The sequence below is a fragment of the Heptranchias perlo genome, chromosome 7 (assembly GCF_035084215.1).
Source record: "Heptranchias perlo isolate sHepPer1 chromosome 7, sHepPer1.hap1, whole genome shotgun sequence".
Taxonomy (NCBI): Eukaryota; Metazoa; Chordata; class Chondrichthyes; order Hexanchiformes; family Hexanchidae; genus Heptranchias; species Heptranchias perlo.
Genome location: NC_090331.1, coordinates 64,991,079 through 65,013,498, shown reverse-complemented (window position 1 = coordinate 65,013,498; position 22,420 = coordinate 64,991,079). Strand labels below are relative to the sequence as shown.

At 42.1% G+C, this 22,420-nt stretch overlaps 1 protein-coding gene across 4 annotated transcripts in view; it reads right to left on the bottom strand.

Moving 5' to 3' along the window:
• The window catches only part of myo1b (myosin IB), a 240,566-nt gene that overhangs the window by 45,262 nt on the left and 172,884 nt on the right, over window positions 1-22,420 (bottom strand). For all 4 annotated transcript variants that reach the window (XM_067987755.1, XM_067987757.1, XM_067987756.1 and 1 more), the window contains 3 exons: window positions 13,139-13,243; window positions 5,374-5,436; window positions 676-876 (listed from right to left, as the gene is read on the bottom strand). In XM_067987755.1, coding sequence (XP_067843856.1) covers window positions 676-876; window positions 5,374-5,436; window positions 13,139-13,243 — 369 coding nt within the window. The remainder of the gene's footprint in view (window positions 1-675; window positions 877-5,373; window positions 5,437-13,138; window positions 13,244-22,420) is intronic.

The window sequence follows — 22,420 nt, the reverse complement described above, 5'->3', positions numbered from 1 at the left end:
AACAGAAACAAGGTGTGATCTCCTTATGGCACGATAACCGTCAAAACAAGTCACAGCAGCCCTTTAGGAATAGGTTATATGTTCGCAACTCAGTAAAGTACTGAAAATATAAGCATAAACTTTACAAATTTGCACAGAGATTCACACATTGGAAACTTATATCGGGGATTTGGGCACAGGTTAGCAGGCCCCACAGGATTTTCGATGCCCATTAAATGTCGAAGATCAGGACTGATCATTCATGAACAGTATATGATCGTTTACATCCTGGTAATTATGACCAGATTTGTATGTTAAATTTGCAGTACATTCCTCCCAGTTGTGGCAATCCCAGGTCCCTTAACAGGGCCTATTTGTTTGGGGATAGGGAACAACCATGAAGAAGCCATGTATCATATTCATCATCACATCTTTTTGTAAAGAAAACATTATTTTAAAATCAGGTCAGGATCCACTTAACTCAAAAGGAATTTGGATATAGCACAAGAAACACAGGAACGACCAGAATTAAGGCTGTGTTTTACAATTCTAAGAAAACAGGTGCACGGGGCTACATGTACAGCAACTTATGAAACCGAGGGCAGGAAAAGTATCCCCACTGTCTCATGCTCCTTTTCTAGCTAGGACACAAGCTTGGATAAAGGAGGATCAAACATTATAGCTGGCTGTGTGTACCTTGCCTGCATAGTGCTGGATTCTGAAGCAGTTGTGAGGCAAAGTGGTATCGTTAAGGAAGCGGGAGCTTTTGCTCATTCTGCTTTCGAAGCGCTCATGTATGGCACAGATTTGATTGAGCTTCTCTAGGAAGGTCTCGTCTGTCACTGTACCAGGACGCAGGCATTCTTCATCAAGCATCGCCAGGATTCCATTTGTATTCTAAAATACGAACACACCAAGGTTGAGGCTATATCAAGTTATGAAATATCATTTATAGTGCTATGACATTGTGCTATACATATATACAGGTGGGAGGAGGCTTTTGTGGCACATCAACACCGGCATAGACCAGTTGGGTCGAATGGCCTGTTTCTGTGCAGTAAATTCTATGTCATTCTATGTTGTGGAGATGGGTCTGGGAGTGGGTGTGGGGGTGAGGGTGTTTTTGTGCGCGCATATTATTGTTTAGCATATATTAATGTAGGAGGCGACAGCACTGAACAATCCAGATTTTGCAGCAGGGTAACCGTTTCCCCATGTTATTGCTGGACTTCTGCTCAAAATTCAAGCTTTCCTAGAGGCAGAACAAATTTTAAAAAATTCAATAGAAATTAGCACCAAGTAAGCTTTCCAAATGTGACTGTCATCAAGTAACACCAGGGATTCACTTGTACATCGCTTAAAGGGGAACGGTCCTCAAAAGAGCAGCAAACCTTTTTTATCTTATTTGTTGGGATTTCTGGGCTGTCGATTTGGTTGCTACGTAAGAGCCATGTTATAATTTTCATCATCACATGCAAATGTGATATTTTTGTAAAGTTGCACAATGTGCTGAGGTACATTTCAAAATGTATCAAGTGAGTTAGCATGATAATGACACAAATGAAAAAGCTAGCCAAACAATATTTTCTTTAAAATGAAAATACTTCTACATTACTTTGTTTAATTCTGAAAATAAAGGGTTAGAAAGTGATCCAACATGAGCTGCAATGTTCCCTTTAATTTTTTTTGGCCATGTGTGGATTTTTGGGTTTGTGCACCGGTCTAAAGGCTGTGTGCACCACCGTAAAAAAAAAAATCACAACTTCGAATAGAACATCTTTTTAGAAAACATTATTCAGGGTATAAAACAAACAGAACAATTGTACAAAATAAAGGAGAAATGTAACAAGGCAAGCTGTCAAGAATTTTTAATTAAACAAAACTGGTTATAGCAATTTCAGAAGTAAACACTGTCACCAGAGGAATGGGGACATCCTGATTGAGACCCAGAGTCCGTAGATGACAGGCCAGATGATGGAGAAGAAGAGGGTGACTGTCTCTGGTTCGGATGATTGTCTCTTCCTTCTCTCCCTCTCTTCCAGTGTTTATATATTTTGTTCAGGTTTACTTCTCTATCACTTGACAGATGAGATTTGATCCACATAAGCACATCAAGGTGATTTTCTTTCAAACCGTTTCGTGATTTTGTTTTTATATTATTCATAAGGCTGAAGCCACGCTCACAATCAGCACCTGAAGCCTGAAACGTGAAATTATCCACTTTGGTAGGAAGAATGGAAAAGCAAAATATTTTTTAAAAGAAGAGAGACTAAGAAATGTTGGTATTCAGAGGCATTTGGGTGTCCTTGTACACGAATCACAGAAAGTTTACAGGAAGCAATTAGGAAGGCAAATGAAAAGCTAGCCTTTATTGCAAGGGAGGTGGAAGTATAAGAGCAAGGACATCTAGCTGCAATTATAAAGGGCTCTGGTGAGACCACACCTGGAGAACTGTGTACAGTTTTGGTCTCCTTACCTAAGGAAGGATATACTTGCCTTAGAGGGGGTGCCACGAAGGTTCACTAGATTGATTCCTGGGATGAGAGGGTTGTCCTATGACGAGAGATTGAATAGAATGGGCCTATACTCTCTAGAGTTTAAGAGAATGAGAAGTGATCTCATTGAAACATATAAAATTCTTTAGAGGGCTTGACAGAGTAGATGCTGAGAGGGTGTTACCCCTGGCTGGAGAGTCTAGAACAAAGGGGCACAGTCTCAAGATAAGGGATCGGCCATTTAGGACCGAGATGAGGAAAAATTTCTTCACTCAGAGGGCTGTGAATCTTTGGAATTCTCTACCCCAGAGGGCTGTGGATACTTAGTCCTTGAATATATTCAAGACTGAGATCGATAGATTTTTGAATTCTAGGGGAATCGAGGGATATGGGGATAGAGCGTGAAAGTGGAGTTGAGGTAAAAGGTCAGCCATGATCTTAATGAATGGCGGAGCAGGATCGAGGGGCCATATGGCCTACTCCTGCTCCTATTTCTTATGTTCTTATGAGTCCTACGTAATAAAACAGTATATGACTTACTGTAAATCAGTATTCCTGATGATAATACATTCCAACATCCCTATCGTAATTTAAAAATACTATTGTGGGAATCCTTAAAAAATACACTTGCTTCTTGAATGAAAGAAAGCGAAATCACTCAAGTTGTTTGACAGCTTTAAAAAGGAGTATTAAAAGGGGATGTCATGCCTTTTAAAGAGAGGCATTTTTTGTTTGCAGGGAGTCGCACATGTCCAGCCCTGTGAGCACTGCCCCTTTAATTGGCAGCTTTGAGACAGCTGAAGGAGATGGGGGTGGGGGGAGGGGTTTCGGAGCTGGAACTGGGCAACCGAACGCATGACCTGGGCTATCGTTCTGGAGTGGAACGCGGATGAGCTCGCGGCTCTTTCTGCAGAAATACAGAGCGCAGCCTCTCTCAAACAGCTGAAGTTGTTTCTTAATGTTTTATTTGATTTTTTAAAAAATCAGACATAGAATTTTCTCATTATGTGCAGATTTGGACCTCCTGGCTATTACCGCTGTCCCGCTGCGTAGCAGGCACAGTGCCTACAAGTATCCAATCCATCCCGGGTCACTGAAGACCCTTTGCTCGAGTTACACTGATTCCAACTCAGTCTTTTTTTCGGGTTCCCACCACTGTTTGCAGCCGCCATTTTAACCTGTATATAATTCAGATTGTACAGAAAACTCCCCTCCACAAACCCCCACCTCCCTTCCAGCTGAGACTTCTCGTTGAATAAAACAATATTGCGTCCCTCTGAATGGTAGAGAACTTTGTGTTTATAAAAAAGAAGTCAAAAGAAAAGCCGCTCAATTAGATTGGAGAGGCTTCAGGTAAACTGTGCATTCGGTCCTGAGCTTTGATACGTCTGCAAAAGTCAGAAAAGATGTGTTGAGAGCAATAACAAAACAGCGCAGACGGGATAATGAAGTGCGCGGCACACAACAGACTGCTGGGCGGCTGTGCACACGCGCAGCTTAGAGGGAACGGTGATGAGCTGTACCCACAATTTCCCCAGAGGAGTTCCTGAATTCACTCATACTGAAAAATGGAGGCCTGGATTAGATTGTTAGATGTTTCAATAGCAGGAGAGAGGTGGAAAATGATGGCTGAGTGATCCTGAGCCATGTGATCCTCACAGCAGATGACTCTAAAGCTGCATTGACAGAGGTCACTTGGTCACTCGGTCAGTTATTGAAAACTGGTGACCTGGGGAAGCCAGAAAGAGATGGAAGGAAATTGATAAGGGTCCTGGATTTTTTTTAATTATTCAAAAAATTAAGAATTTAAATTATTCAAAAAATTAAGAACTCAAAACAAGAATGTGCTGAATGCAGGATTTCAGATTGTAATAGGTTTTGGGATAGAGATGTAAAGTCATCTCCTACCTGCTCGTCTTTACGGTGATAAGACACATCAAAAAAGTTTTCTGTGGCCCCACCCATTTCACTGGGTCTATCAGGATTACCAAAACTAGCAGTAGAGTAGCTCATGTTTGCTGATACTACAAGAATATCATATTAAACCCTGTAGTGAAACTTCTCCTTCTAGTGCTTTAGGAAAAACTGTGTCCTTTGTCTAGAATTACATAGAATCTATAGCACAGAAACAAGCTATTCAGCCCAACTGATCTACGCCAGTGTTTACACACCACATGAGCCTCCTCCCACCTTAATTACCTCTTCTCACCCTGCCCACCATAACCCTCTATTCCCTTCTCCTTTGTGTATGTATACAAAGCAGCCCGCTTGATTGGCACCCCATCCACCACCCTAAACATTCACTCCCTTCATCACCGGCGCACAGTGGCTGCAGTGTGCACCATCCACAGGATACACTGCAGCAACTCGCCAAGGCTTCTTCGACAGCGCCTCCCAAACCTGCGACCTCTACCACCTAGAAGGACAAGGGCAGCAGGTACGTGGGAACAACACCACCTGCACGTTCCCCTCCAAGTCACACACCGTCCTGACTTGGAAATAATTCGCCGTTCCTTCATCATCGCTGGGTCAAAATCCTGGAACTCCCTTCCTAACAGCACTGTGGGAGAACCGTCACCATACGGACTGCAGCGGTTCAAGAAGGCGGCTCACCACCACCTTCTCAAGGGCAATTAGGGATGGGCAATAAATGCCGGCCTCGCCAGCGACACCCACATCCCATGAACAAATAAAAAAACAAGCCTCCATTTAAATGAATCAATGCTATCAGCTTCAACTTCTCCATCTAACAGCGAGTTTCACATTCTTACCACTTGTGAAAATTTTACTGATAAGGTTTAAATCAAAAGCCCTAAAATGGAAATTTTATTAAATTAAAAATAAAATGACAATCAATTCTTTGTAAATCCTCTAATCAAACTGGAAAGGTCCAACTTACATTTTCAATCAGCTCGCAAATGATGGCATTGTTGAAGTACTCAATGTGAGTCCATTCAATTCCCTGTGAAATATATGAATGGTCAGAATGTGATTACTGCAGCAAAATATGGCTCCTTCTGATAATCTTTCTAAAGACAGTGACTGTTTACATCTTGTTCCAGTTGAGGGTTTTTTTCCCAATACACAATGACACTCTATATTGGCAACATTGCAATGCTCCTCTCAGCCAGGATTCTCTACACTTAAAAACATTTCACTTGAAAAGCATCCAATTCTGCTCCCATTCCATTCCCCAATCCAAGTCAATTTCCCATGCACTTCATGGGAAACAGTCCAGGAACATACGTCATGGCACAAGGTCACTTCAGTCACTTTGATGCATGGTGTCTTTTTTCCAAGGAAAGCCATTTCTTGTACACATGCCTTCCTAAACAAATCTGTAAATTTTCTAAACAATAAACGACACAGATAGATGCTGTTTCAGGTGAAAAATGTTCTGGTATATTTGTAAATCAATTCTATGTGAACATCAACAATAGCTTCACCGTCGCAAGAAATGAGGCTGCAATTTTCATCGTTAAAGTAGGCTCTCGTGCATCCTAATTGCAAATTATTTCTCTTTTTTTTTTACACACCAGAGCAAGCAATTTTTGGAAGGAAGGGAAAAAAAGACATTGGAAAGATTCCAGGAAGACCAGCAGACAAGGCAAAGTCCTGACTTAGGAACAAGAACAGAGTACAAGTACCTGGAAGGAGTCTTTGCACAGCCATTAGCAAGGCATCAATAGCAGCAAGCAAGAAAGGGATTCAGCACAGAAAAAGAACACAGTTTTAAAAGACATAAAGACATGCAGTCAACAGTGGGAAACATTAAGAGTGCTGTAATACTCTTCACATCAAGGTTCCACTTATGAACTCAATAAAACTATTCAACATTTAAAAGGATAGAACCTATGATAAGGCACTTTCATATATACCAGAAGCGCAGCATAATCTCATACAGCCTAAAGTGATTAAACCTGCAGCTGAAAGGTTTTACTGTGATGGTAACAAGGGTTGCCTATGAAATTATGTTATCGATTTGTTGAACTTTTCATTAAAGTATACACAAATAAATCAGATATTTTTTATTTTGTAACTATTTTATTGCAGGATATGTGAGATTCCAGATGCATGGATCATATATGCATGCATATTCTTCTCTCTCCCTCTCAGCCATTTTGCTCAGCTCTCAGATTTTCTTAATCATCCCCTTGTGAATAGCTGCCCCTCTCATCCCTTCCGTATAAGAATTCCTCTGGTTTAATCTCTGATTTCCCGGAATGCTGCACAATGGTAGCCTGTTCCTGCAGCTAAGAAAATAAGTCGGAGGTGGAATTTTCCAACTTTTGAGAGATCAGGAAGTTCCAACCTCTGACCTTTGCACTCACTCTCTGGCCAGGCCCACGGGAGTGACTGGCCAATGCACTGTGTCCAGGTACAGTCAGGGAGGTAGAGAATGAATCAGGCATGTGAAACAAATGGGAGGAGGGCAAGAAGGGATTTCTTGCTACCCCTGTTTTCAATTTCCAATAGCTTCTACCATTTAAAAAATACATGAGTCATTGAATACATTCAAGGCTGAGTTAGACAAATTCTTGATCAGCAAGGGAGTCAAAGAATATGGCGAAAGGGCGGGAAAGTGGAGTTGAGGTAAAAATCAGATCAGCCATGATCTCATTAAATGGTGGAGCAGGCTCGAGGGGCCGAATGGCCTACTCCTGCTCCTATCTCTTACGGTCTTACATTATTCTCTAAACCGATTCTGATCCATCAGATCATCCTGAGTAACAGCCTTACAACAGAAACTACTGCTTGGCAGGTGTACTCAATGTAGATAAGCGTGGTCAGAAGGAAAATCTTTTCTCCTGTATTCCTCCTGCTTTCTGTTCCTTTGCTTTTCACATTTATTTTTCTCATTGTCTGTAACAGTTAGTGAACAAAAGGTTAAATGCAGCCTGGACACCTTTGGCAATTATGCCAACACTTTAAAGCCTGCTTTAAGCTCATCAGGCTCAGCACAAGTGTTGCAAGTGTGTGATAGCCCTATTTAACTTATAAGTCTTGTAATTGAAATTCAAGAGCATATCTGCCTTTTGTCCAGTTACATCATCTCTTGTGTTTCCTAAACATTTTCTCTTGCATTATTTTCTCTTTCACTACAGTTTGCCTCAACTTCACTGTTCTTCATCCCTTCCAGACTCAGTTACCCCAATACTCTCCTCGCTGGCATTCCATCCTCCACCCTACATAAACTCCAACTTGTGCGAACCTCTGCTGCATGTATCCTGTCCCACACATAAGTCCTGCTCAGCCATTATCCCAGTCCTTGTTAATGAACACTGGTTCCCTGCCCCCAATGCCTCAAGTTTAAAATCCTCATCCTCGTCTCTTTAAATCCCTCCGTGGCCTCACCACACTCTATCTCCGCACCCTCCTCCAGCCCTATATTACTTCCCCTGAACTCTCTGTTCTTCTGACTACTGTCTCTTGTGTACCTCCCCTCTCGTCAGCCACTAGGGCCTACTATCTGGAATTCCCTCACCAAAACTGCTCTGGCTCTACAACTTTCTCCTCCTTTAAAACCCATTTCTTCAAATCGAGCTTTTGGTCACCCTCTCCTTTCCTGGCTCAATGTCCATTTTCCATTCACCTTCTATGAAGTCACCTTGGGACATTTTTATGTTAAAAGGTGTTATGTAAGTGGATGTTATTGTTTTTAAATGCTTTGGGAAGTGGGAGCTCTGTTCAGCCCTTTCCTCCCCTCTATCATTACTCTACCTCTTCTTCGACCACCCCATTCTCCTGTTAAATAAAAAATGAAATAGAGAAAGAAACAAAGGAAAACCCATAAGGGGTGTTTAACAGAGCCCAATTCCTCTCAGTATGTGGTTTATCTTACTGGGTATCTTAGGAAGCAGTGATTTAGAAATACCAGCACATTTTGGAGATGATGAACCCAGAATAATTTCATTTGAAAAGTCACCGAGCATGAAAACATTGTACTATTTGTTTAACATTCCTTTCTACAATGGCAAACTACATCCTGTCGGCGGGTTTCTGCATTCTGTTAAAAGTTCCCTTCAAGTTTTTCAATTACTTTTCCCCTTAAAAAAGATAAAACTACTTTGGAAGGGACGCTGAATAGAGACAAGATACCTCCTTCCTCATGCAAAGGGGTCGGGGAAGGGGGAATAAACATAAATTGGGAGAGGGCCGAGGGAGTTCAATGTCTGCCATTCTCCAGAATTGCAAAGCAGCTCGTTTAAGAGTGGCCTGGATAAGGCCTGGGAGTAGATCAGAGGGTCATGCTCTCAATCAGTATTTGGCACTGGGAGAACTGAAGAAGGGTTAAAAATCTAAATTAAAATTAAAATATTCATTTCACAAACAAAACAGCAATGCAAACCTAAATATAGGCCCATGTTGCCCAGGACATTTTTGCCTAAACCCATACACTGATGTAGGCCAACAGAAAGGAAAAATGTGTGTTCTATTTACTAAATTGATACGATCTTACAGACTGGAAACTTAGAAATCATTAGGTTTTCAAAAAGAAATTCAGCAATAGATCCAAATTTATTTTAGGGCCTCATAATTGCATGTATTATACAATTCCCACCACATTTAGCAGCAACCAATTAATTAAATTCCACAACGTGTAACATCTCATGCCAAGAACAGCTGCAGTCACTGGGCTGTAATAAAACAAAAAGCTGCCAAGGCTGAGCCATAGACCAGAAAGGTCGCTCGTTCAAACCCTGGTCTATGCCAAGTTGGCTGATTTCAACTGCTGCATCATGGGGTACTACAAATGGTCTCAGAGTTTGGGGTTAGGAAGGCGTGCAATAGAAGTTCCGACTGCTGATTGCTATCCAGTGATTCCTATAGAGAAGTGCATGTGTAGATGCTGGAGAGGAACAGGATTGTACTTGGATGTGATGTCCCCACCCATAGTCCAATAACCTACAGACACTCACTATCTAGTTAGACACATGATTAAGAAATGCGTTTGGCCAATGTACTGGAAGGCTATCAGCACCCACAGAACGGCACCCAGCACCATCCCTCACCTTCAGGAGAGGGAGAGAAAAACAGGCAGAAAATTAGAAAAGAAACATCCTGCAATCAGTAGTAGACTCCATTCAGTATGTCCAACAAATGCAGAGCAAACAACAAAAGCAATAGAATTTTGAACCATAGAAGCAAAACAGTAGAATACAAGTCAGATGACATTGTGATCAAACTCCATAGTTTTCTGATCAGATTATACCTCAAATACTGTATCCAGTTCTGGTCACTGAGACACAAAGGAGACATTCAAGCATTAGAAGCAGTGAGAGAAGAGCCACAAGACTGATCCCTAAAAGTCTGTGTTATGCGAAAAGACGGGAGAAACTTGCACTTTCCAGCCTTGAATGGAGGCGTCCTGACAGGTCATCTTATAGAAATATATATGATTGTAAATGGTATGGAAAAGGAAAATCCAGCAAACTATTTTAAATTAAATTGTGAGATTAGGACAAGGGGATGTGTGTTTAAACTAGTAAAAGGCAAATATGACTGACATCAGGAAGTTCTTCTTCACACACACAGTGATCAATACATGGAATGGACGCCTGGATAATGGAGGCAGAAACCGTGGAATCATTTAAGAACCAGTTTGATGCTGAAGTAAGGGGACTTAAGGGCCGTTCTGGATGGATGAAGTAATATGGGCTGAAAAGCCTTTCTTATCCAAGATCATCTTGTGATCTCATGAAGGACGCAGAGGGAATAATAGCAAAAGGTTCTAAATCAAGAAAGATGAAAATCTGAAGTATGTGGGAGACAGGTTGGAGTAGTAGGCAGATATGTAATAAATGCAGTTCAACATAGATAAAAGGTGAACTAGTACATTTTGAAAACAGAGAATGAAAATATACCCTGTAAAACTCTCAATGGGGTAGAGGAACAGAAAGATCTTGGTTGCAAATGCACAAATCTATAAAAGCAAGACTGCAGGTGAAAAAAGCCATAAAAAGGGCAAACTGGACTCTGTGTTTTATATATCGCAGCACTGAATATAAAAAGGAGAGGGTCATGTATCTATACTAGATATTGATTAGGCTACATTTGGAGTACTGTATGCAGCTCTGGGCACCCCATTGTAGAAAGAAAGAAAAACATGGAAAAGGCGCAAAGTAGATTTGCCAGGATGATAAAATGTAGTTTTGATGAGAGACTTGAAAACCCAGAACTGTGTCCACTAGAGCATAAAAGGTGCAAAGGATCTCATAGAAATGTTGAAAATTCTGAAAAGGTTTAAGAGGATGAATAGAATAGAGAAGATTATTTCCAGTGATTAAACATAGAAACATAGAAAATAGGAGCAAGAGTAGGCCATTCGGCCCTTCGGGCCTGCTCCGCCATTCAAAATTATCATGGCTGATCGTCTAACTCAGTACCCTGTTCCCACTTTTTCCCCATATCCCTAGATCCCTTTAGCATTAAGAAATATATCTATCTCCTTCTTGAATACATCTAATTACTTGGCTTCCACTGCCTTCTGTGGTAGAGAATTCCACAGGTTCACCACCCTCTGAGTGAAGAAATTTCTCCTCATCTCAGTTCTAAATGGCATACCCCATATCCTGAGACTGTGACCCCTGGTTCTGGACTCCCCAGCCACCGGGAACATCCTCCCTGCATCTAGGCTGTCTAGTCCTGTTAGAATTTTATAGATTGATGAATTGGTAACAAGGGGCATAATACCAGATTAGTAACAAAAGCATCAAGGAGAGATTATAAGATTTTTTAAATGTAAACATGGAATGCACTAGCCATTAAGGCCAAGTTAATCACAACATTTAAGAGGGAATTGAACACTTAAAAAAAAATATTAAAAGGAACAAGGAAAGAGCAGGGAAGTGACATTAGAATAGATAGGTCCAATGTAGACCAAACACCACCACCGACACTGTGCCAAATAGTTTCCATTTGTGCTTCACTTTCATTTTCCTCTCTTCCACCACTTCGGTTTCTCTCTCCTTTTCTTCCATTTCTTTCCCTTCTGTTTCCCTCCAAATTTTCCTCTCCATTTCTCTCTCTTTCTCCTCCTCTATTTCTTTCTGCTCCCTTTCCATTACTTCCTCTTCCCCATGTTTCCCTCCGTTCTATTTTTCTCCCATTCTATTTCCTTCCTGTCTGTTTCCCTCTCACCCTTTCCCTTCAAAACAGAAGACACCGCCAATAATCCTTTTGCTTTAGGTGTGTAAGTTCCCTCAGTCAGATGTGAAAAGTTTGTATATTACATATTTGGCAGTGATAATGGTGCAGATTAAATTTTTATGGAGACCTTTTTCTTCATGATTGGGATTGTTTTGCTCCTTGAACACAACAATTCACAAACCTTTAAAACTCTGATGAGCATTTTGAGTATAGATATTCAAGGAAATTGAGCACTTCACCAACACCACTGGTGTTCGGTGACAAAGCAAGCAATTAATCCTTGGGCAGTGCACAGGGTGGAGAGAGAGAGAAACCCGAAACCCATAGTGACTCCATTCTGACAAAGCACGCACTTAATCCTGAATTATAATCAACCAAAATGCAGGGCAGTGCACTGGGGAAGAGGGAACCCAGAATTTACAATGACACTATTCAGAAAAATCAGATACGCGCTGCTGTGTAAAAGTGGGAGTGGCAGTGATATGATCAACTATAAACGAAGGGTGGGGACACTGGTGGGAACATGCAAATGGATGCTGCAAGCCAAAAGAAAGACGTCACTTCATAAAATGAACAGATTCCACACAGCAGTGTTAATATACTCCCAACAAACATGGCACAGCAGTAGCTGCTCACTACTGAAGATCACTTTCTTTAATCATAGATTTCCATATCCCTCCCACCTATGTGACAGACAATCTCTCAGAACTTTTACTGAAAGTTAAAGCAAATCAAACCATTGTCTGATATAGACACAGATGCATATTCAGGGGAAAAGTAAATTAAGGTTGATTCAGAGATTCTGGTGTTCCTCACAGAGTCACCAACTTTCTATTTTCTGATTAAACTTCATTTCAAAAATGTAACATGTTCATTGGAAATATTTGGAATCTTACAACACCAGGTTATAGTCCAACAATTTTATTTGAAAATCACAAGCTTTCGGAGCTTACCTCCACCTGACGAAGGAGAAAGCCTCCGAAAGCTTGTGATTTTCAAGTAAAACTGTTGGACTATAACCTGGTGTTGTAAGATTCCTTACATTTGTCCACCCCAGTCCATCACTGGCATCTCCACATCATTGGAAATATTTGGAACACAGTAGGGTTAATATTACAAATAAGCTGAAATGGAGGAGGAGCAGAGTCAATACAGCCCATTATGTAATTAATACGATATGTATGGTTAAAGAGCATTTTTTAAAAAAAGTCCTAGAAAGTGAGCATCCAAAGGCTATTCAGTTATTAGTGACATCACCACTACACTCAATCCTCCCCTCATCCAACATCCACGTACATGCACTCTCTAGTGCTGGTCATCGGATAGCAATCAGGAACTGAAAGACTGACTGATTTTCTTCCCTTCCTAGCCCAGAGGCATGGAGACCAAACCTAGCACCCCAAACGTTGCCTCAGCCAAGATCAGCTAACTCAGCACAGATCGGATAACTGAGATCACCTTCTTCCAGTACTGATGAAACAAATGTCAACGACAGGGCAAAAATGGGTCATTACCTCTTTGATGTACTCCTCCTGTTCTTCCTTCAGAGTTAGCTCGATAAAGATCTGCTGCAATTTCTCATTGCAGTAATTAATTATGAACTGCTCAAAGCTATTGTTCTGTAAGAGAGGGGAAATTTAAAAAATCTGTTTATTTGAGCTTTACAGGTGCTACCCATCAACACTCATTCCACTGCAACTCAACAATCAGCTTGTAGCGTAGACTGATCACACACACAAGCAGCACGTGTCCTGGGAAGTACTTGCCACGACATTTCATTAAAGCGGTAGAGCCTAACAAATAAAGCAAACTGCAAATGCCATGAAGCAGATTTATACACAAAGGGTAGCTCAAAAGAGCTTTTGATCTCCAAGCTTCATTGTAGCAGTTTACAGGATTTAAATTATTATTAATTAAGTAAATTAATGCCACATGCAGCAAAGCTGCCACTGCAAACAGTTCATACTTACAGAGTCCTGTTGCGAAAAAAAAAAGAAAATTAAAAAAGCATCAGATTGTGCAAAACGTCCAAATTAATAAATTTAAAATAATAATGCACCTTCAGAAACCAAATCATAAACATATTTCTCCTCATAGCAGCTAAGTGCAGAGCATACCGTTTCCCCAGCTGTTACATAAGGAACTAGGCCATCTCATGGGGATATGGTGAGGTAGAGGGAGATTTCTAATTGCTTAATACAGCCTTCATTGTTACCATAACAACAGATTGGTGTATCATCCATAGCGGTGACACGTGGAAAGAGCTGTCTAGATCAGTAACGTTAGCAATTACCAGATGTCATTTCCATTTCTCAAAAAACACGAACTTATTAGATTTAGTTTACAACACAGGAACGAAGCCTCCTTTTCACTTCCTTACATGCCAATCATCCATGTTTGACACGGACAGTCAGTATTTTGGGGGCACTATCTGCAGACAATAATCAGGCTCCTCCCCTCTCGGCACTGCTCCTGCCTCCTGCTGTAGCTGCTGCAGGCGATTGAGTGCCCCTGCACCCTGTGGGCAGAACTCTCACAATATTAGCAATTCGTGCCCACAGTGTGCGGCAGTGTGAATCATTTACTGCAGCAGCAACTGGAGGCAGGAGTCCCAGGGTGGCACTGGTGGTGAGCAGGGGAAAGAGGACAGAAGCCAAGAGCAAAGCTGATGGGCAGTTGGGAGGAAAGGAGAGTTCCGCCATGAATTTAAACAAAAGTGCCAGCATTAACTGGAAATGGAGTGTTCCAGCATTGAAAGTTTTAACTGCGATATAGTGGCTTTATTTGATAAACCCCCAGCCATGCAAGTTCTCATTCAACATCATGTCACTTGTCCCTGCGGTCTCGATTCTCCTCTTCAGATGGAAAACATTATAATAGAAGTACTCGTCTCAGAAGAGGAGCTGCCAAATACATCTCCCAAAGCAAGGTAATTTCACTCCCCCTCCCACCCCTCTCAATACATGCGGGTGTATGGGTGCTGACAGAAGGACAAGGGCACCTCTTGGTTGGCCTGACCTTTTTGGCATCCCACCACTGGTTGTCCTCTTCTGAGCACACCAGCTCAGAGGATCCTCACCGGCAAACCCACTGATGCTAGTAAAGGAGGCTGGAGGCAAAAAATAATTAACGACAACTGACACAAAGGTTCATGAAAGCCTAAGTGTTAGCTGAACAAAAAACAAAAGAAAATACTACAAGGAGGGCCCAGAACAGGCCTAAAACACTTACCTGAACCACTGTGGGCCTTATAAAAGGTCCTCCTGTCTTAAGTTCTGCTCCAAAGCCCACTTCCAGCCAGGCCAGAAATGGAGAACCGCTCTTCCCCTCCCCTTTTGAATAGGTGAATGCTTTGGGCAGGTACAAGGCCACCCGGGCCTGATCGCATAATAGAACGAAACCAGGGTTAAGCAGAACTGATTTCCCACTGGATTTCACCATCTGCACCCAAAAATGGAGTGTACCAGACACTATAATCAGCCCCAATATATCAATGAATTGGGAGGAGAAGGTTGGAAATGGACAGCACCTTTGTGAAGGGGAAGCGCGTTCCTGGGAATAGATGGTCTAACAGGCTTGTTGAAAATGCATGTGTCACTTCATTTGCCCTCTTTTAAGATTAAAAATCTATCAATTGTGAAATATAAAAATGCAGCATTTTTAATGCAAAAATTCATAATTTCTAGAGGAACATGCCCCTATTCACCTCCTTTGAAAATACTTTCTTGTATTTCTATTCAGGTTGTCATACTTATCGGGGTTAGATTTTTTGTGTTTAGTGTTCCTGCTGCAAAGCTTTGCAAGGCAGGAGCATATATAGAGAATCTGAAAGCGCATCTGATTCACAGGCACATGATTTCCTACCCATTAAAACTAGTGGATGGAAAATCATGGATCTGTGAATTGGGTGCATGCCCGAATTCACAATATACGCTCTTGGTACGTGGAAGCTCTGTGCCAGGAGCTCTGAAGAGCAAAATTTACCCCGTGGTTTTATTTCTTCCAACATGAGGAAAGGAATGTTTAGTATACCTACAGCTCAAGTTAGAAGCCATGCCTCAGTGCACTTTCAGTGGAATTATTTGTTTTCATATATCGTAACCTTACATTCAGTGTCATTTCCGAGCTGTCGGCTTTTTGATGCTGTTGATCAGCTTTTGCTGGGTTGGCTTGGCAACATCCGAATGAATCTGCCTATCTCACAAATTTACACAACCTTTCTTTGTCTTCATAGATGAAACCATGTTTGATCCTTCCGATCTACATCTGGGACTCCTCTGACGCCCTCCGCCACTTTAACAGTTTCCAGTTCCCCGGCCCTAACCATCTCCTTTTCACCATGGATGTGTTTCCTCTACACCTCCATCCCCCCATCAGGACGGCCTGCGGGCCCTCTGCTTGTTCCTTGAATGACGGCCCAACCAGCCCGCATCCACCACCACCCTCCTTCCACCTGGCTGAACTTGTTCTTACATTGAACAACTTTTCCCTTTGACTAGACTCACTTCCTGCAAATAAAAGATATCGCTATGGGAACCCGTATGGGTCCCAGCTATGCCTGCCTTTTTGTGGTATACATGGAACATTCCTTGTTCCAGTCCTACTCAGGTTCCCTCCCTCACCTCTTTTTCAGGTACATTGATGACTGTATCGTGCCGTTTCCTGCTCTCACCCCGAACAGGAAAATTTCATCAACTTTGCTTCCAATTTCCACCCTTCCCTCACCTTCACATGGTCCATCTCCTACTCTTCCCTTCCCTTCCTCGACTTCTCTATCTCCATTTCTGGGGATAGGCTGTCAACTAATATCTACTATAAGCCCACCAACTCCCACAGCTACCTTGATTACACTTCCGCTCGCCCTGCTTCCTGTAAGGACTCTATACCCTTCTCCCAGTTTCTCCGTCGCATCTGTTCTGATAATGCCTCCTTCCACACCAGTGCTTCCGATATGTCTTCCTTGTTCCTCAACTGACGATTCCCCTCCACTGTAATTGACAGGCCCTCGACCGTGTCCGTTCTATTTCCTGCACTTCTGCCCTCCCAGAACCACGATAGGGTCCCCCTTGTCCTCATCTTCCACCCCACCAGCCTCCACATTCAACGTATCATCCTCCGCCATTTCCGCCACCTCCAGCACAATCCCATCACCAAACACATCTTCCCCTCCGCTCCCCTTTCAACATTTCAAAGGGACCACTCCCTCTGCAACACCCTGGTCCATTCATCCATCACGCCCAACACCTACTCTCCTCCCCACGGCACCTCCCCGTGTGAACACAGGAGATGTAACACCTGCCCCTTCACCACCTCCCTTTCCACTGTCCAGAGCCCCAAACACTCCTTCCAGGTGAAACATCGATTTACTTGTACTTCTTTCAATTTATTATACTGTATTCGCTGCTCACGATGCGGTCTCCTCTACTCTACGGCCTCTTACATTGAGCTTCATTGGAACAGTGTAAGTTCGAGGACCAGCACCTCATCTTTCATTTAGGCACTTTACAACCTTCCAGACTCAACATTGATTTCAATAACTTCAGATCATAACCACTGCTCCCATTTTTTCGGACAGCCAGTGCTGGTAATGGTTCTGCTGCTGCCATTTATAGCTACTCCTGATCAATCTTTTGTTTCTTTACTTGTCCCATTACCATCCTCCTTGCCTTGCACCATCATCCCTTTTGTCATTTAATCACTCCTGCCTTCTACCCTATCAGAGACCTTCCCTTTTGTTCTTTCCTCCCTCCCCCCCTTTCCCTGGCTCTGTACTTGTTTAAAAACTTTAACTCTTTTAATATTTTCCAGTTCTGATGAAAGATCTTTGACCTGAAACGTTAACTCTGTTTCTTTCTCCACAGATGATGCCTCACTTGTTGAGCTTCTCCAGCATTTCCTGTTTTTATTTCAGATTTCCAGCATCCACAGTATTTTGCTTTTGATTTGATCTGTTGGGTGTACTTTACAAAATATTAGGTCACTGAGAAACAGTCGAAAGCTATTGGTGAGACTGCTCTTTCACACATTAGCCTAGTGCCATCTGATCACTGCTTCTTGATTCATCTTCTTTCCTATTCTTTTCAAATTTGATGGGTGCACTGCATTATTTGCATTGGTCCTTTGCCTGGGTTTCTTTAAAACAAATTGCCCTACTTTGACTGGGCTGCTGTGTGTGTTGCATTTACTCTGCTATTCACGCACCTGTTTTAGCATCTGAAATTTAAGGCAGTGTTAACTGATAGGACTTTGTTTTTATTGGCACAAGCATTTTTTTTCCCAATTGTCAGTTGCAAGTTTTAATTAGTGGCTCCGCTTTCCACTAATCCCCTAGCCTTGCTGCTCTCTTATTCACCACCTTTCTCCACCCGACTCCCACCAGTCTCTCATCTCCACCGTATCTAAACTCCTCTTGAGATGGGCAAGTGTGACAATGGAAGCACTCATCCTCTCACAGCACTCATCCTCTCACTAGTGATTCACAGCTGAACACATCAATCAGAACAAAGACCATCCCCTTTGATTGACAAGGCAGTCAACAATTAACAATAGCCCAGTGGCAACATTCACCCAATCAGCACAATCGTTCACCCCTTCCTATTTAGGGAATCCTCTCGCCCCAAACATGCACTCAAGGTTCCTCTGATACGGGATTACTGCTCGTCCCCTCCCCCCATCATTCCGGCAGCTTTCAACCTTTGCAACTCTGTTCCAAAATCACTTCATCTCATTACTTCTCTTACAAGAACACAGGAACAGGAGTAGGCCATTCAGCCCCTCGAGCCTGTTCTGCCTTTCGATTAGATCATGGCTGATCTGTATCTTAACTCCATCTACCTGCCTTGGTTCCGTAACCCTTAAAACCCTGGCCTAACAAAACTCTACCAATCTCAGTTTTGAAATTTTCAGTGGACCCCCAACCTCAACAGCTTTTTAAGTGGAGAGAGTTCTAGGTTTTCACTTCCACTTCCTGCCAAAAGCCTCCTAAAAAACAATTTATTTGACCATGTTTTCAATCGCTCCCCCTTTTTCAAATTCCTTTACTTCTTGCTGGCCATCCATCTCTCTTCCTTGTGAAGCACTCTGAATTCCTACTACACTAGGTTGTTGAACGCTTCTGTGGAAAAATTTCCCCGATAAAATGGGGGGAATTTTAACACCCCCATGATGGGCGAGAGGAGGTCAAATTGGTAAATTTGGGAAACTCGACCACAACCCGTCACAAACACGACTACTTCCGGTTTAACCGTGGCGGGTTTGAGGGCATCCGAGTAACCTGCTCTGGAGGGACGGGTCCGTCATTATAATATGTTAATGAGGCTCTCTTCATCAGATTTTGGTAGCCATTTGAATTTAACGGCTGTGGGTTGGGTTTCCCAGTCCTCGAGAAACCTGGCAACTAAAGGGAGGTGGGAACTGACAGATCGAGCAAGTAGGTGCTTTTTAAGAGTACTGCTTATGGGCCAGGAGGAGCAGGAGTATTCACCCTGGCCCCGCAAGCAAATCTTCTCCTACGATTGGCCTCCCCGCCACCCCCCCGCGCGATCGGCCTCCCCGCCACCCCCACCCCACCGCACGCAATCGGCCTCCATCTCCATGGATCTGTCGACCCCCCCCCCCCCCCCATCCCCCCATCATGCCCTGCTCCTTTCCGATTTACCGCAGGCTTTCGGGCCTGGTAACCGACCAGTCTCTCAATCTGGATGACTACCGGGCGAGACATGGAGTAAAAAGATGATAATGAGGTCCTGCCGTTAAATTCAGCAGGACCTCTGCCTTCCCAGGCTCAAACACGTGCCCCCACTCCCACCCCGCCTCCCCGTAAATATCAGGGCCAATGTCACTCACATTTAAACATAATTTTGTTCTACTTCTCAAATTGATATTCTAATCAAATTTGAGCTCTATGTCATAAACAACAGTTTTTTAAAGTGCAATTACAGCAAACATTTCATGGAAATTGTCACATCGGAAACTTACAGATTGAGAAAGCTATTAGGAACCCTCAACAGTAAAGTTGTAAATGCGAAGGTGATAATTTCAGTATTAATAATGAAACTGAACATCAACATTCATTGTGAAACAAATGCATGAAATGCTGAGCATGCACAGAACAGCAGCATCTGAAAAAGAAATCTTAATGTTTCAGTTGTAATCCTTCATCAAAATCCAAAGTATTAACTGTTCTTTTTCTTTCAGGTGTTCTTTGGCCTACTGAAGATTTCGACAATTTCTTGTCTTTATTCTAGATTTCTGCAATGTTTTAAAAATCTCAGTGTTAGTATTGCTAATGATTAATGAGTGGCACCAAATGGATCAAATCATACCTGCAAAAAACTCAATTATCAGCAGGAAATCCAAAATGTACTCAATTGCTGAATCTGATATTACATCCTAGGCAGCAGGTTGACCTACTACTAAGTTCTTGCTCTATATGATCCTCTGTGCACATCAAAGGCCTCTAAGTTTCTAAAGTGTCTGCAGGGCAAAGTGCCCTTTTCGTATGAGATTTTCCCCGAAGAAATATTTTTTCAACTACGATTGTTCACAGCTTTAAGAAAAATCAGGGCCCAAATCTTCAAAGCTTGGGATGTGATTTAATGTGGCAGCTGTTTTAAGCTTGTTAAATTTACTGCAATAGCCAAGGACAGTGTTGCAAGATGATCTATCTTTCAGAGAAATCGAATATGTACTTTACACTACACTTCATTGTGCAGGCATTTTATGTTGCTCAACACCAACTCCAATGGTTAATGATTCAATATTAAATTGAAGAGCTGGAGACACGGTCTGTTATATGGTGAACAGCTTCTGTTGTAAGATGTCTTACAATTTCATTATTCAAAGGTGAACACCTATATTTGGGGTTGTTAACATTGCAACCTGGATTAAAAAAAGTTTCCAATAAGCAAAGATAGCAACTAAACCTGTTCAGTTAACAGGAGAGAATTCAGTGTTAAGATTGAATAGATTTAAAATATTTTGAGATTTTCTAGTCCCTTTCCTCCAAAAATTACAGGCTTTTAAAACTCACACTTGGGGCCAACTAGTCCCTATTTCTAACGCTGCTTTTATACTGAGCGAGATCCACATTAGTGCTACAGGCTTCTGAATCACAGGTTTCCTGCAGCTTGCTGCGACTGAAAGTAAACTTGCCAGGTCAGTGTTAAAAAACGAGCCTTCCCAGCTACCTGCCTCAGTTTGTTGCAGCAATTTTACTTTAAGTCGCAACCACCTGTACAAGACCCAAGACCCACCTGTTAGGAGCTGGTGCCACTAGTGCAGGCAATTGAATTTTTGATGTTTGTCAACAATCTTCAGAAGTTAATGTAACAATTTGTAGGGGATGGATTGGGGAATCCATTAGTTTCCTCGTTAACCGCACCCCCTCCACCCCCCCCCCCCAAGTTTCCTCCTCCCCTTCCCATGTTGATTTTTGGGCTCTGAGGGACTGGTGCAGGGACCTACAATTTCTGACTGCCACTCTTTCCTTTTTAATGCTCTGGACTTCTTTGGAGGGCCAGATTTTCTGGGCCTTTGACCTCTGCTTTCAGGAACCATGAAAGTTGATACTATCGGAGATATGAGATTTGCCACCTTTATATGTTGATTGGTGGTGGAGTAACACATAACTGTCACTATCAACACACTATTAATGTAAAAACGTATACTAATCCTCGTCTCTGATTTACATGTTAGCTTGGTTTAGCTGGTAGCACTCCTGCCTGAGTTAGAAGATTTTGAGCTCACTGACTTGAGCACAGAATCTAGGCCAACGCTTCAGCACAGTCCCGTATTGTTGGAAGGGTCATCTTTTGTACTACGACAGTTTGTAGCAATTTTAATCGCTCCACCATTGGCAGCCGTGCCTTCAGCTACCTAGGCCCTAAGCTCTGGAATTTCCCTCCCTAAACCTCTCCACCTCCTTTAAGATGTTCCTTAAAATCTACCTCTTTGACCAAGCTTTTGGTCTCCTGTCCTAATATCTCCTTACGTGGCTCGATGTCAAATTTTGTTTGATAATCACTCCTGTGAAGCGCCTTGGGACATTTTACTACATTCAAGGCGCTATATAAATGCAAGTTGTTGTTGTACTGTGATTTACACAATTGTTGCTCCTTAAGATTTTATTCTGCATTTTTTTTTCTGATTGAAGTTCTGAAGTACTCAAGAAAATTTCGACTAACAAAAAAGCCCACTAAATAGAAGCAATCTGTGAGTAGAGTGGCTGCTGACATTCTCCAGGGTCAACAATGCTACAGCTCATTTGTGCTGACACAGACTCTCTGCCCCCACTTTACCCTACACATATTTTATTCATTTAATACACAACTGCCAGGCCACAAACAATCAGCCAAATATGATGATATTCCCCATATCATTGCTGAAGATTATTAACTCAAAACATGATGGTAATTTATTTTTCAATTGGTATGACGGACCCAAATGTTTATTTTTCATCTTAACAAAGATCAAATTATAACTCTCTACAATTCTAATCTTACACATTATGTGATTCCATTAAACTAGTCAAACAGCAACTAAATTCATTCTTAAAAGTAATGGGATATTGCATACCAAAAATATGCAGTAGAAGGCACTTGATGAACCTGAAGGACTGGTTATATTTTAAGCAAAGACTGCATAGTTTAAAAAAAAAATCAGCTGTACATATTATACTTCATAACCCTATACCGCTGTGGCTGGAATATATTGTGTCGGCAACACAAGGTGAACATCTTGGCGGTAGGGTATAGTTCACAAAAGCTGCCACCAGAAATGTGCATTCCAAGCCTGCA